We start from the raw sequence: 14,134 nt of genomic DNA, 5'->3' as shown, positions 1-14,134 counted from the left end.
CATATATAATAATTAACTAGATTTTAAAGTTATAACAGTTATAACTGTTATATAAGAAAAAAGAAAATTCTAAACAACATGATCAACCTGAATATTTAATGTATTTAAATCATATATATTTTAAATTATTTTTCTTAGTGTATATATGAGGGCCTCACCTGTTCCGCCTCGCCCAGTTGCTGTTGCTGCGGGCGACTTCCGCCGGCGATGGGCGTGGTCCGCCTCTGCTGCTGCTGCTGCTGGGGCAATGTTGCCGGCAGTGATTGCATCGCCTCCTCCTCGGCCCCGCCCCCTCTGCCGTCGCCACACCCACCACCGCCGCCGCCCCCGCCGCCCACGCAGCTGCGACTGAGCTCGAACATCTGACGGATGTTCTGGAACTTGCTGCGCATGTGGAGGCCCATGCCACCGCCCATGCCCCCGCCCACTCCAATGCCCACGCCCTCGTCATCCAGATTGCTGTGACTCCCGAATTTCTGGCTCAACCGCCGCTGCTCCTGGCGGGACTTCAGGGTGCCCGTGTGGAAGGCCTGCGAGTGTCCTGGTCCCGGATTGGGACCCTGGCCAAACTGCAGCAGCGGCGATCCCAGCGAGGATTGGCCCAAACTGGGCGTGCCGCGCAGCGCCAAGGGGGCGTTGTTCTCCAGCGATACGCTGCGCTTGTGGCCACGCTTGCCCGCCGGCAGGCTGAGATTGAGATTGAGATTGGAGCACCCGCTGCCCCCCAGCACCGGTGGCGTTCCGGGCGGCGGGACGGCATGAGCCGGCATTGCCATGTGCGTGGCAGCCGACATCCTGATCCCGAGGTGATCACTGAAATGGGGAAAGCAATGGTTTTAGTTACTCTTATTGTACAACAAATAGTAAAATATTTAATAATAATATTAATATTATTCTCGAAACATCATAACAGATTTGCTGGTACATATTTTTTGATACAAACACATATAACTCAGTCTGTTTTTAATGCTTAATAAATTTAGATGACTATTTTTCACACAGTTCCTAAACATTGCAAAAGATTATTCTATGCCAAAGAATATTCCATAGTTTATAAAATATATCTACGATACTAAAAACTAATATTATTCCCATAGTCAATTATTATAATTACAAATAATTGATATTTCCAAAATATAAACAAGTTGAGAACCTTAAATATTAGAAAAAATATTCCTAAGCTAGTGCAGATCATTTCCTTTTCCATTTTACGCTCTAATGGGGGGTACCACTTGTCTAGGTCACCTTTCAACTAGTCTCTCCTATTTATCTTCGGAATCTCAAGAGTTCTCACACCGCCACTCGTTTCCTTAACCGACCGGTGACCTTGCCTTATTGACAGTTCCGAACTAATAATAATAAGACAAAGGCGAAAGAGGCGAGTGAATAAATTAATGGGTGCCCATTTTATCAGCTAACGATGCTGACCAAATAGAGCTGCGAATGCAATAAGCCATAATATGAATATTAAATTCCAAAGATAGTTGCTTAAGCATGAGATACTTGCTATATGATTTTATAAAACACATTATTCTTCAACCTTTTGAGAAGTATTTTATAGTAAAAGGTTAAGAATACATAGTAATAGGAATATTATTCTTCTTTAATTTATTATACTTCTTTAAGCATACGTACTTGCTATATGATAATATAAAAACATAATTCCTTAATCTTAAGTTAAATATTCTGTAGTAAGTGTACTTTCCTCAATTAATTTTCTAACCACCTTTCTTAAAGCACCCATAATAATAAGTTCTTAACTAACAAAAATATATTATAATTTACTTAAGCATTACAGGCTATTGTAATCTATAACTTCACTGGGCCTTTTCTAGATTATTTAAATGATCTTAAAAGAGAATTATTTAAAAGCCTAACTAATTTTGAAAATGATTTCACATTAAAAAGGAATTGCATCCACATTTAGTTGTAGTTGATTCTGGTTTTTTCCCAGAATGTTGTGGTCTTTCCACAAATCTTTCTCCTGCCTTTTCTCGATTCTTCTAACAGCAGCGGGCACATTCTCTGGGGCTATTTTCTAGCATCGTATCGTTCCGTTTTTGCACTCCCCTCGGGGAGATGGTTGGGTATACCCACTCTATAGAGAGATGGCGATGGGAAACGAGAACGGGAGGAGGGTCCGGCCCCTCTAAAAACTCGCTGCCATTAGTGGCTCTTCGATCTGGCGAGCTGGCCAAGCCCAAGACTTGCATTCATAAAGTCGATTCTAACGGTCTGCGCTCCATGGATCCACAGCTCCACTGGCACTTTCTCATTTCTTGTCGCACGACCCATATTTTTACAACAATTTCCATCTGTCCGTTCGGGCCAACTTGTTCGGGCCAAGATCGCGAGGCACTTGTAAGGTTCTGCGGCAACTGGTTTTCAGCCTGCCACTATATATATTCCGTATTTTTTTGGATAACTCTAACCCAAGATCTTCCCCCAAAACAACCACAGATTGGTGTTAAGGTTAAGGTCACCGAAATGTCTTTTTCCTTTGAGTACAGAGGGCTCTATATTTATTTATGGCAGGGGATTTTCGCAAACTTTTGCGACTTCTTGGGACAGAGAGTGAATTACAGCCACATAAGTTCACACTTTTTGGGTGAGGGTCAAAGGTGCGTGCGTTGTGTGTTTTGCCAAATTTCGAAATGACAAACGTTTCGCAAGCACATGCAATTTGTTTAAAAAGAGTAACAAGTAAGGTTAAGTGTCACAAGAAATTTAAATGGTTTCTCTTAGTCACACAGAGAAAATAAACCAAAGTTTTGGTGGTAAAAACAAGGCATAACTATAAAATTTTTTAACCTATTAGGTATTTCATTTAAATATATTTAGTTCTATCCATGGGGACAATTTCCTATCAACACAAACGATTCAAAAAAAACCTTTCCCAACAATCTTCATCCATCTTCCACCTCTTTAATATTCAAATACCAGATTTTATTTCCCGAATGACCCTCTTTAAAGATTGCCAGAGGAAAGCAAAGCACCATAAAGCAAACGGAGGCCATGGTATAGATTCAGACCGCAATGGAACCATTAAAGTTCCTCCATTCATTACTAGTTTCCTGCTTCCCGGAATCGTAAGCGTAATTGTGTTGCCATTGTCGATTGTTGTTTTATCAGTGTAAGAACAGGTTCCATTGCTCCAGTTATCGGCAGATAAGTGCTGTTTGTGCAACCCCCACCACCACCACCGACATCGGTTTCCCATGGGCCGCTGGTTCGTAACTCTCTATGGGTATGATAGCATTTCCTTGGCGGCAAGTATCTCTCACTATTTCCACGCCGACTAACTGTTAAACACTTGTATTAAGTCGAAACGGTTAGCTAACTGTCAATCAAGCGATCGCGAACCATTGAAGCTCATCGGCATCAGGTTGTGTATCCAATATGACCACGTATCTGGCCAAGTGCAATTTGCAACGCAAAAATAGTACTGACTTTCTTTTGTGAAAATCGTATTAAGATAGAATAAAATACAACAGAAACATAATGATGGGAATGTTTAAAAAATGTTTAAGGTTAAGAATATTAAAATAAATCAATGGGTTGCTATATCTTATGATGATCTTAAAAAAAGAGAAGATAGAATGAAATACAACAGAAACATAATGATGGGAATGTTAAAAAAATGTTTAAGGATAAGAATATAAAAATAAATTAATGGTATGCTATATCTCATGATGATCTTAAAAAAAGAGAGATACTTTCTTTAAATCACCCAAAAATATTGAATGGAATTTTAGTAACTTGGAGATAATGGGGATTTAGAATTTAATTAGAAATATGGGTAGTAAATTTACTAAATGCTACTAATTCCTAAAATTCAGGGCTAGTTTTCTTGCCTGATGGCAGTCAGTTTTAGCCCTATTATTTTGTTCCCAGCTGTAAAGTAGCTTACAATGCGTCTTTGTATCTTTGTGTGATCATTGTGTGGCTCGGCTTTGTATCTATTGGCTTGTTAAATGGCCAGCAATTTGCTGGGAACAGGAGGGTTCGGGGGGTTCGGGGTTCAGGCCCTGCTGCAACCGGCCTGGAAATCTTAGACTCAAACAAAAGCCGCCAATCGGCGACAATTTCCAACGGCAAGACGACGTCGTTAAACTGCCAATGTAATTTATTTACTTCGCCTTGCGAAATACGAAATACACGTCGAAACATTCACAAATCACATTAGCAGCCAACTGTTAGATTGCCTGCGAAATGTATCTGCAAAATTGTATTCTGCCAGGGTGCGGAGAGATACGAAAAATACGAAAAATAAGAAAAAATTATGGCCAAAACCCAAAAGCCGAAAGCCAGAAACCCGTTCTCGCGGCCAGTTCTTGATGGTCACTTGGAAGTTATTTCGTGTTTGTTGGTTTTTTTTTTTATTTTTTTATTGTCTTCGCTTTGCTTTTTTGAAAGTTTCTATGAATGAAAGTCTTTAAAGGCAGGCCGGATCATAATAACAGATCCGCATATCGATACCGATGTTCTGCGCCAAAAGTCTCGAGTCTCTTGACCCTTTTTGGCCGAGAATGCCACGCGGCGTATGAGTAATGTGCGTTGCAACAGGGAAGTCTCTGAACGTCATCCCCAGCCAAAAAGCATAGCCATAACCAAAATCGCAGTACCAATCCGAAACCAAAACCAACTGGTCAAACTTGGTGGGGCCCGAGATTAGCCAATGCTTTTTCCCACGCTCGCCAGTTCGCAGTTTTATGCATACTGAGTGCTAACTACCTTCGATTTATATATATAGAGATAGGCACAGTGGTTAGAACTAGAGACAAGTTGAATGCACCCGGCGATAAGATAGCACTTCGAGTGGGTGAAATAGTGTCACTGGCCGGCATTACAATTGATTTTGTTTACCTGCTCTATAGGGGATCACTTTTGGGTCGTTGGGCAACCTCAAATGGAACCCCTTTACAGATACAATATCTCACCTAGATGGTATCTAAAATATTGCCACACAACAGAAGGCATAGCATTTCTTTTACACAAATGCCATCTAAGTATCTTATCAAAGTTGAATAATCTCCTGGTATTTTATACATTAACTGAAGATATAGGAAATGAAGAATGTTTGGGTTTCATATTATAAGTTTAATTTAGTTATAGTTCCAAAAAAAAAAAAAAAAAAAAAATATTCCCCTTCTGTCAAATATTCTAATGGATTATTACTCTATGTATTTGGTATATATAATAACGATTCGCCAACTTTATAATGTATATACTTTATTATATTATTAACCATACTAATATATACTTTTAACCAAATCTAACTTAATTAATTGATGTAAAAAATATTTAAAATATATAAACACCTTCAAAAAACATTCTGGGTACTAATTTTTGACTGTTTCTGGAGCTGAGACCCCAAAATAATTCCTTTAAAACCACTAAACCTATGAACATGCACTTGTTCAAGAACCCCTGATTCACCTGCACATTTTCCGGCAGTTTTCAGCCCACTGTGCAGAGCGATTTTAACTTTGTTTTGTTTACTTTTCGCTTAGCATTTTTTTCCCTGCCATTTGCTGGCTTTTTGCATTCGCTCGGGTATCTCAAAGTCCGCCGAAGTATGAGTATAAGTATAGCATATATATAGCATAGTGAAAATGCCGCCGAGCCGGGGTTATTTATTGTCGATTGTGAATTTTTAATTGAATTCATTTAGACAACAGCCGAGCGAGATAATTGCAATCGAAGCTGGAAACGGAATCGAACTTGATGGAGGGAGTTAGGATCGGTGCTTTGGATGGTATGGGGCTTTGGGGCCTTAAGACATTGCGCAGTCGCGGCCTAAAAGACGTTACAAAAACCGAAAATAAACAAAAATTGTATAAGCGTGACGAAAGCCTAACTTTTCTTTTCTTCGCCATCATCTTTTGCCAGGCCGCTATTATTATACATTGAGTTTTTCATTTAGACGCAATCCAAGTGAGACCGATATGCATTTCAGGTTTCTTCCATTTCGATTTTTGAAGTTTTTTTCGATTGGGAAATTTCGGTTTTCTTTCGGCATCGCATCGTTCACTTTCGATTATTGCAAAAGGTCAGCAGGCAGCGATGCATTTGGCTGTGACGATGACGATTACGATATATAGATTATACATTTTGGGGGGGCCTATGCATATGGAGCTTACGAAAAAACCGAACAGGAGGGGGGAACAAAATCAATATCGAAATGAAAAATCCTCAGCTCCGACCTAAAACCGCATTTCAAATAAAACCTATTGTTTTTTTTTCGGACACGGGTGTGGCCCACAATAAAAGATACAAATACAGTGTACCCAATGACCTTGAGCCGTGCTTATGAGCAGGAAATTTCAGACAAAAAGCTAACGCAGCTCGGATCACGTAAATATACTTATCTATTGTACAACTCTCCCCGGCTGAGTCGACTTTTTAGTGGGAAAACTTGGTTCTAAACTTTGTTTGCCCCTTTTTCTGGCACACCCCCGCCATTTATGAAGCCTAAACACTCGGTTCTCGCTGCCAATCCCCCGCAGAAAAATCCCACAGCCCAAAATACACAGAAAAAAGTTATGATAAAGTACTGAAAAATTAAAAATACATATCATAAATTGAATAGAAACTAACAACATTTTATAAATAAAACAGTATCATCAACATTTTTTAAAATTTTTGATCTTAAAAAATAGCAATATAGATAATAAACTAAGGCTAAGGTACTTTTTAAAGGTTAACTTATTCTTATTTTCAAGATTATTTCCTTTTTTTAACTTTACTAAGGCAAATAATAAATTGAATACAAACTAACAACATTTTATAAATTAAACAGTATCATCAACATTTTTTAAAATTTTTGATCTTAAAAAATAGCAATATAGATAATAAACTAAGGCTAAGGTACTTTTTAAAGGTTAACTTATTCTTATTTTCAAGACTATTTTCTTTTTTTTAACTTTACTAAGGCAGGGCAACTTCTCTCCGTGTATTTCCGCTACAAGTGAAAGGTGCAGTCAAGATTCTGGGCTGAGAACTTTTTGGCGAGGTTCTGGAGCCCGGGACCAGTCATTCCACCCTTTTCGGGTCTCGGGTTCCATTCCCATCCCATTCGCCATGAGATTTGGCCCCCAGGGCCGCTGTGGCTGCCAGTTTTTGAGTTTTTTGCTGATGTTGCCGATGTTTCTGATGTTTCTGATGCTGCTGATGTGCGCCCGGGAGCAACATGCTGAAGTTACGCTGCCACACATCTATTGATATTTGTGAAATGTGTGTATCTGCCTTGCTTTTTTATTTGCCAGATCAACAAAACGAAGCGTGACGGGGCTTTGAGGTACAGAAAACCAAATACATTTAAAATAAAATGTTGCAAAACATTTTATAGGTTCAAAGAAAGTGCTTAAATACTGTTTAGTTTTCACCTAAGCACTTTGGATAAAATGATGGGGATCTATCAAAATGTTTTAAGCTATTAGTAGACTAGTGATAAAATAAATTTATATATTATGATAATTATAAAAAAATTGGATAGGATTTTCCTACTGATACCTACAAATATTAAATTGTTTTTCAACTAATGTTAATATAGTTTTTCAAGACGAAGTTGTAAAAAGTAGTGTACATACAGTTTATGAAAATGTTTTCTAAGAGCTTTGTACTTTTTATCATATCGTATCATATTAATTATATATATTAATTATATATATATCATATATGTATATATCATATTATGACCAATAAAAATGGGAAATAGCATTTTCCTATTGATATCTAGAAATATTAAATTATTCCTTAACTAACGTTGATATACTTATATTTATTATATCAAGACTTTCATAGTATATATGGTATATAGTAATATAGTTTATGACATTTTTTAGGAGTTCTATACCTTTTTATAATATTTAAAGTGTTCGAACCCCTCTTTTTCGCTCTGTGCAGTTCCTCTGCAATCTTTGGACGTGGGAAAGTTCGCCCACGTTTTTCTTTTGGGCTTATACTGTGAGATCTTGGAGCTAGGATTAGAGTCCGATGAGAGTCCGAACTGCCCAGTTGTGCTTGGCTGGATCAGTGAAAGCTCGCATGCGGCATGTGGCATGTGGCACGACCACTCGGAGCGGGCTGCTCTGCATTTGTAATTGCCCGGGTTGCTTTCTGGCCGGATATCACAGGTTAATTGACCGAAAACAACAACATATACAAACAGCAAAAATCATCATAAAAACCCGATTTGCATGTTTTGGTGAGTGGCCAAATGTGGTCAAAAGCCAAATATGTTGGGCCCCAAAATATTTGCCTAAATATATTCGAGAATTTTGAAACATTACGCCAACGCGAGGGCAATAATTTAAGGTCAATTGGGCCTACAAAGCTGGCACTTTACCATATATAGGAAAGAGCTCCAAATAACCATTCTTCGAGTAACGTTTTGTTATTGCTCGATTTTTGTTTGATTTTTGTTCGATTTTTTGGCAGCCCGCATTCACGGGCCATTGAAGCACCCCAAGTGATGGGTGGTTAGATGGATGGATGGATGGTCTTGGATCTGGATTTGGACTCGTTGTGGGTGTATTTGTTATATTTTCATCTGTTATGTAGAAAGCAGCGAGCGGTAACCCGTTTAAGTCTCATGAATAGTTATTCCAACATTAACCGTAACAAAAAATGCTCAACAGCAAATTAAAAATACCTTTTGCCATGCAAGTTATTAATGAGTTATCTGCCTTGGTAATTGTTTATTTTTTCCCGCTTTCAAGATTACTGGCAAAAAAAATTATACATTTTTCAAGAGGGGGGAAATGCAAAAACACGAATGAATAGCAAATGAATGGTGAGAAAATCTGTAAGTGAAGTGGATAATTAAATGCAATGTGATAAGAAGGTGAACAAACAACAAAATGAATGTGCAGTGGGTAAAAGTTTTAAAATAATGCATTATTATGGTAAAATTTAAATATTTTATGATGCAGTTAATAAATGAGGAACTGTTTTTGAGAGAATGGAAATGGAAGGGTGTTCTTAACATTTATGGGCCATAAGCTAGATCACTTTTATTAGCTTGGTAATTAAGTAAAGGTTAGTAAGATTATAAAGCCTTATTAAATGTCACTTTAATTAAAACAATATTTTAGTTAGGCACACAATTAAATCAAATAACTATGTGGGCAATAAGAAAACAACAAATTGCTTAATTGTCGGGTAAAACAAGTCCTGATTGAGTATAAAACACCCTTGTGCTGGTTCTTTTTATAACCATTTCGCGTTAACTGCCAATTAAGAAATCGTTAATGTGATCTATTGGCCAACGTTTGCATACAAAGTGGAAACTATTTGTTTGAATACATAATGATTGCAACACGATTCAATCAAATGAATCACGAGAGATAACTCTGTGTACTCATAGGCGAGTGCAAAAAGCAGATTGTACGGGTAGTAAAAAAGCAGGAGAATAACCTTTATGAGCGACAGACAACTTTATAGCGAGGGCGTGAAATAATTCGTTAGTAAAGGTTTCATATACGTTTATTATCTCACATCCTTTATGATATATAAATTACCCAAACAATGTATCTGCACATTAAAACTCCTAACTATAAAGGTCGCGAAAGCAATAATAAACAAGAAAGAACGCTATAGTCGAGTGCCTCGACTATCAGATACCCGTTACTCAGCTTAAGGGACCAAAGGGAAATGGAAATAAGCAAGCAGCAAAGCAAGACTGAAATGCGCCACCTACCGGCGGTAGACAGATTTAAGCGTTATGGGCGTTAGGGTGGGCGTGGCAAATTTTGTTTTGGTCAATCGATAGGTATTGACGAGACCGATACAGTTCAGTTAAAATTTTGTATCTAGCATGAAAATTGTGGGCGCCACAGGCTTGGGCGGTTTGTGGGCGTTAGAGTGGGCGTGGCATATTCGCGTATCAAAATTGCGCTGCGTACAAAGCTACGGAATTTAAATCTGAAATCCTGATTCTATATCTTTGATAGTTTCCGAGATATCCACGTTCATATTTACGATTTTTTGAAGTTTGGGGGCGGTTTGTGGGCGATAAAGTGGGCGTGGCAAACTTTTTTTTGAATCAATCGATAGGTATTGATGAGAACAATACATTTCAGTTAAAATTTTTATTCTAGCATCAAAACTGTAGGAGCCACAGTTTTGGGCGGTTTGTGGGCGTAAAAGTGGGCGTGGCACTCTACTGAAACAAACTTGCGCTGCGTAAGAAGCTCAGGAATCTGCACGCCAAATCTCAATAGCCTAGCTCTCATAGTTTCCAAGATCTCAGCGTTCATCCGGACAGACAGACGGACAGACGGACAGACGGACAGACGGACAGACGGACAGACGGACAGACGGACATGGCTAAATCGACTCGGCTAGTGATCCTGATCAAGAATATATATACTTTATGGGGTCGGAAACGCTTCCTTCTGCCTGTTACATACTTTCCGACGAATCTAGTATACCCTTTTACTCTACGAGTAACGGGTATAATTAATGAAAGTAATTTCTTGTTGAACCAAACGTTTGACCCCATTTCCCAAACAATTTAACCCATCAATCATTGTCAATGGCCTAAAGTGTTGAATGGTACATTTTTAGTTGTTCCGTAATCAATCGTCAACTCAATCAACTCCTATTAACATTTAAAATGCCTAAGAGATTTTGAAGTATTATTTAGTTGTTATTTTTTTATTTTCTTATAAAAACTAAAGATACAGGGACACTGCACTTATTGATAAGTTAATCTATGGATCTATATTTCATGATTTTATTTCATGATTTCATTTTATATTTCCTTATAAAAACTAAAGATACAGGTATCCTTCACTAATTGATTAGTTAATTGTATGAAATCTGCAATCTATGGATGATGATTTCATGATTTGATTTCATGATTTCATTTTATATTTCCTTATAAAAACTAAAGATACAGGGATCCTTCACTAATTGATTAGTGTATTGTATGAAATCTGCAATCTATGGATCATGATTCCATCGCAGTTAAACGAAGAAATCGCAGTTTTCCAAATGGCACTCGCCGGCAATGGTGACCTGGATCTAAGTGGGCACAGCTATATGGCTTTGGTTTTGGCCCAGTCACTCGGACCAACTCATCTGGCGGCTCTAAGCCACGTTATCTTCTTTCACTTGAGCTTCACCTACATACATTGGAAGGCCGGTATCAAAAGTGATCATAAATCTTTATAACCTGTATGCGCTGGATTTTCACCAACTGGCTTTCGGAACTCTCTTCTGGGTTCTGCCAGATATTTTTCATTTTTCATTTTTCATTTTTTATTTCTACCATCTCATCGCCGCCCCCTTCCTGTTTAAACTAAAAAGTGAATTTCTGCTCTTTAGCCTTCAGTTGCCTCTTTTTTATGGCCAATTTTTTTTGTGTATTTTCCTGCCAGATGACTTTTTTTATGTTTGTTGTTTGTGAATTTTGTTTTTTGCGCGCACTTGGCCTTAATTGCGCATGCGCGCGCACTTTCAATTCCTTTCGGAGCCGCAACAAAGAAAATGAAATAAAACAAAACAAAATCGTGTGGCAAATTGTGGCCGGGGCAGAAATTAGATTTCAAGCGCGGCGATAATGATGCGGCGGAGTAATAATAATTTTTAAGGGGGCTTGAGGAGGGGCCAAATCCAAACGAAAATTGCTCTCAACCTAAAGCAGAGTGCACGGAGAAAAAATTGGCTCTGAAAAGGGGGAAATTACGCTTTAAATGATAGGTATTTATGAGCTAAATCATGTTTTTCATACCTTTAATTAAATAAAAATGTCTAAACTTCAATTGTTAACTGATATAGGGCTATATAAAAATGGTTTAATTTTTTATTTACCTATATTAGGGTAGTCATATTTTCAGCTTACTGTGTATATAGGTAAAGTTTATAAGAAAAATATAACAAAAATGTTAAATATTTATGATTTAAACAAAAAATATATATATATAATATAATAAATACTTGTAGTTTGTAAAAAAAATGTCTAAACTTCCATAAGTAACTGATAAAAAGCTGCTATAAAATGCTTCAAATTCTAAGTTGGCAATATATAATAAATACTTTTCATTAGTACAAAAAATGTCTCAATTTCCATAAATAACTGGTAAAAAGCTTCAATTTTTAGTAACCAATATAAGGGTAGTCATATTTACAAGATACCATTTATTAAGTGCCCTATAATAAAAATGTAAGACAATGTAGTTATTGTGTCACCAACTATATCTTTATTATTATTACCCAAGTACACCAGACACTTGAGTAAAATCGCTCAATTCCGTCTGAACAAATGGGATCTTTTCTAGGAAAATAAAGCGATTTAAGGCCAAGTGCAACTGCCCAACCCAGAAAGCAACTTGGCCAGATTGCCGACCATCATACCCCTAGAAGCCCGGTTCGGTGCGGTTCGGATAGGTCAAGTATATGGACGGCAGCCGCGATTTTTACTGCACTTTATGGGCTTTATGGGTTTACGAGTGCCGAGTGGCACAGTGTAGAAGGCGCAAAAAATTCAAAACACAAAAACCGAGAGCCCCCGAGAAGAGAAAAGAGCTCAAAGACAGATACTCGCATATTTCTAGAGGCTGACCAGAGCATGTTTTCATTTTTGTTCGCTTTTTTTTTTTATATTCATTTTACACTTTTTTCCCCAGTTTTGTATATATTTTCTGTAGGTTTTTTTTTTTTTGTTTTTTTTGTCGTTTTGCCAGTGGGGCCAACAGGTTCGCTGGAAGATGGGAAAAAGTCAAACGGCTCAATAATCGAAGACGGCTCAGAGTTTTTGAGTCCGCGGCTCCGAACTCAAGCTCTTGGAGTCCGGATAAATGAGGACAACAACAGCGACAACTTTAATGAGGTTATGTCTAGGTGTGCGTGTGTGTGTGTGTCAGCTGGGATAGGCACACAGCGAGAAAAGGGGGGCCCCAATTTGAGAGATCTCTACTGAAGTTCTTAACTCGAATATCATATTAATTCCCCATTTCCTATTTTCACAATATAAACATTATTTTCAGCTTATAAATAAACATTTAAGATATATCTTTATATCTATTCAGCTTTTAATACTCTAAATAAAGGAGTTTTACAATGTTATAATATTACCCCCTTCTTAGCTTTTTGGTTTTTATTTAGTATCATATCTCACATAATATTAAATTTTAAAAAAATCTACATTTTATTTAACCATTTCAAAATAATACTCCCCTTTTCTTATATTTTCTATATACATACATATCTAAGACACCTAAGAGATATCTTTATATCTATCACACTTGTAGTTGAGCTTATAATATTTCAATTGATTGTTTTTACCATTTTATAATATCACCCCCTTCTTAGCTTCTTTGGTTTTTATTTTAATATCATATCTCACATAATATTAAAATGAAAAAAAAAGTGATTCATTATTTTCACCATTTCAAAATAATATTCTCCTCTTATCTTATATCTCATATATCTAAGAGATATTTATATATATATTACACTTGAAATTCTCCAATCGAATTGATCTTTATATATTATATCTTATTGATTTGTATCATTTTAAAATATTATTTTCTGCCTGGCTTCTTTGGTTTTAATTTTAATAACCATTTTAAACAGTTAAAAAATATTTTCTCTGCAATAAAGTCAGGTTAATTTTTCATTGCAATGCCGAAAAAATCAGCAAAACAAAGTAAACCGAAAATCAAGCAACCGAAAACGAAAGAACAACAAATGGATGGAAATATTTGCTCACCTCTTCCTCCGATTTAGTGCCTTGTAATTGCTGTTGACTCTTTGGATGTTGTTTGGATGTTTTGTTTTTTGTTTTTTATTTGCCCGCTTAATGTGGCTGCATTATATATATTTCTCAACTGTTTGCCGCACAGCAATGGATAGCAAAAAAAATTTTAACAAAATTCAATTTGCACAATAAAATTGATTTTACAATGTGTAAAATTCCACAAATTATGCACGAAATGCGTTTGATTTTGCTTTTCACTCAGCCACTACACTCGGAAAAAAAAGCACTCAAAAACAAACGGAGACAAAAACCGTTGCACGCCTGCGCTTTTCAAAAATCTTCCCAGTTAGGATCGCAGTTTTCATCCGCAACGTTGGCCCTCCGTCGTCGACTTTTCACGTTCCAGCGCTCGAAGCAAACTGAAGC

General features: G+C 37.2%; 1 protein-coding gene across 1 annotated transcript in view; it reads right to left on the bottom strand.

Annotated features, from left to right (window-relative positions):
* LOC119557811 (probable serine/threonine-protein kinase yakA) overlaps window positions 1-14,134 on the bottom strand; it is a 19,395-nt gene extending 5,261 nt beyond the window's left edge. Inside the window, exons 1-2 of the mRNA XM_037870747.1 lie at window positions 13,721-14,134; window positions 159-813 (exon numbers count right to left, since the gene is read on the bottom strand). Coding sequence (XP_037726675.1) covers window positions 159-794 — 636 coding nt within the window. The 5' untranslated portion in view covers window positions 795-813; window positions 13,721-14,134. The remainder of the gene's footprint in view (window positions 1-158; window positions 814-13,720) is intronic.

This window comes from Drosophila subpulchrella, chromosome X, assembly GCF_014743375.2.
Source record: "Drosophila subpulchrella strain 33 F10 #4 breed RU33 chromosome X, RU_Dsub_v1.1 Primary Assembly, whole genome shotgun sequence".
Taxonomy (NCBI): Eukaryota; Metazoa; Arthropoda; class Insecta; order Diptera; family Drosophilidae; genus Drosophila; species Drosophila subpulchrella.
Note: the sequence above shows the minus strand (reverse complement) of the source record. Positions and strands in the feature narration are given on the sequence as shown.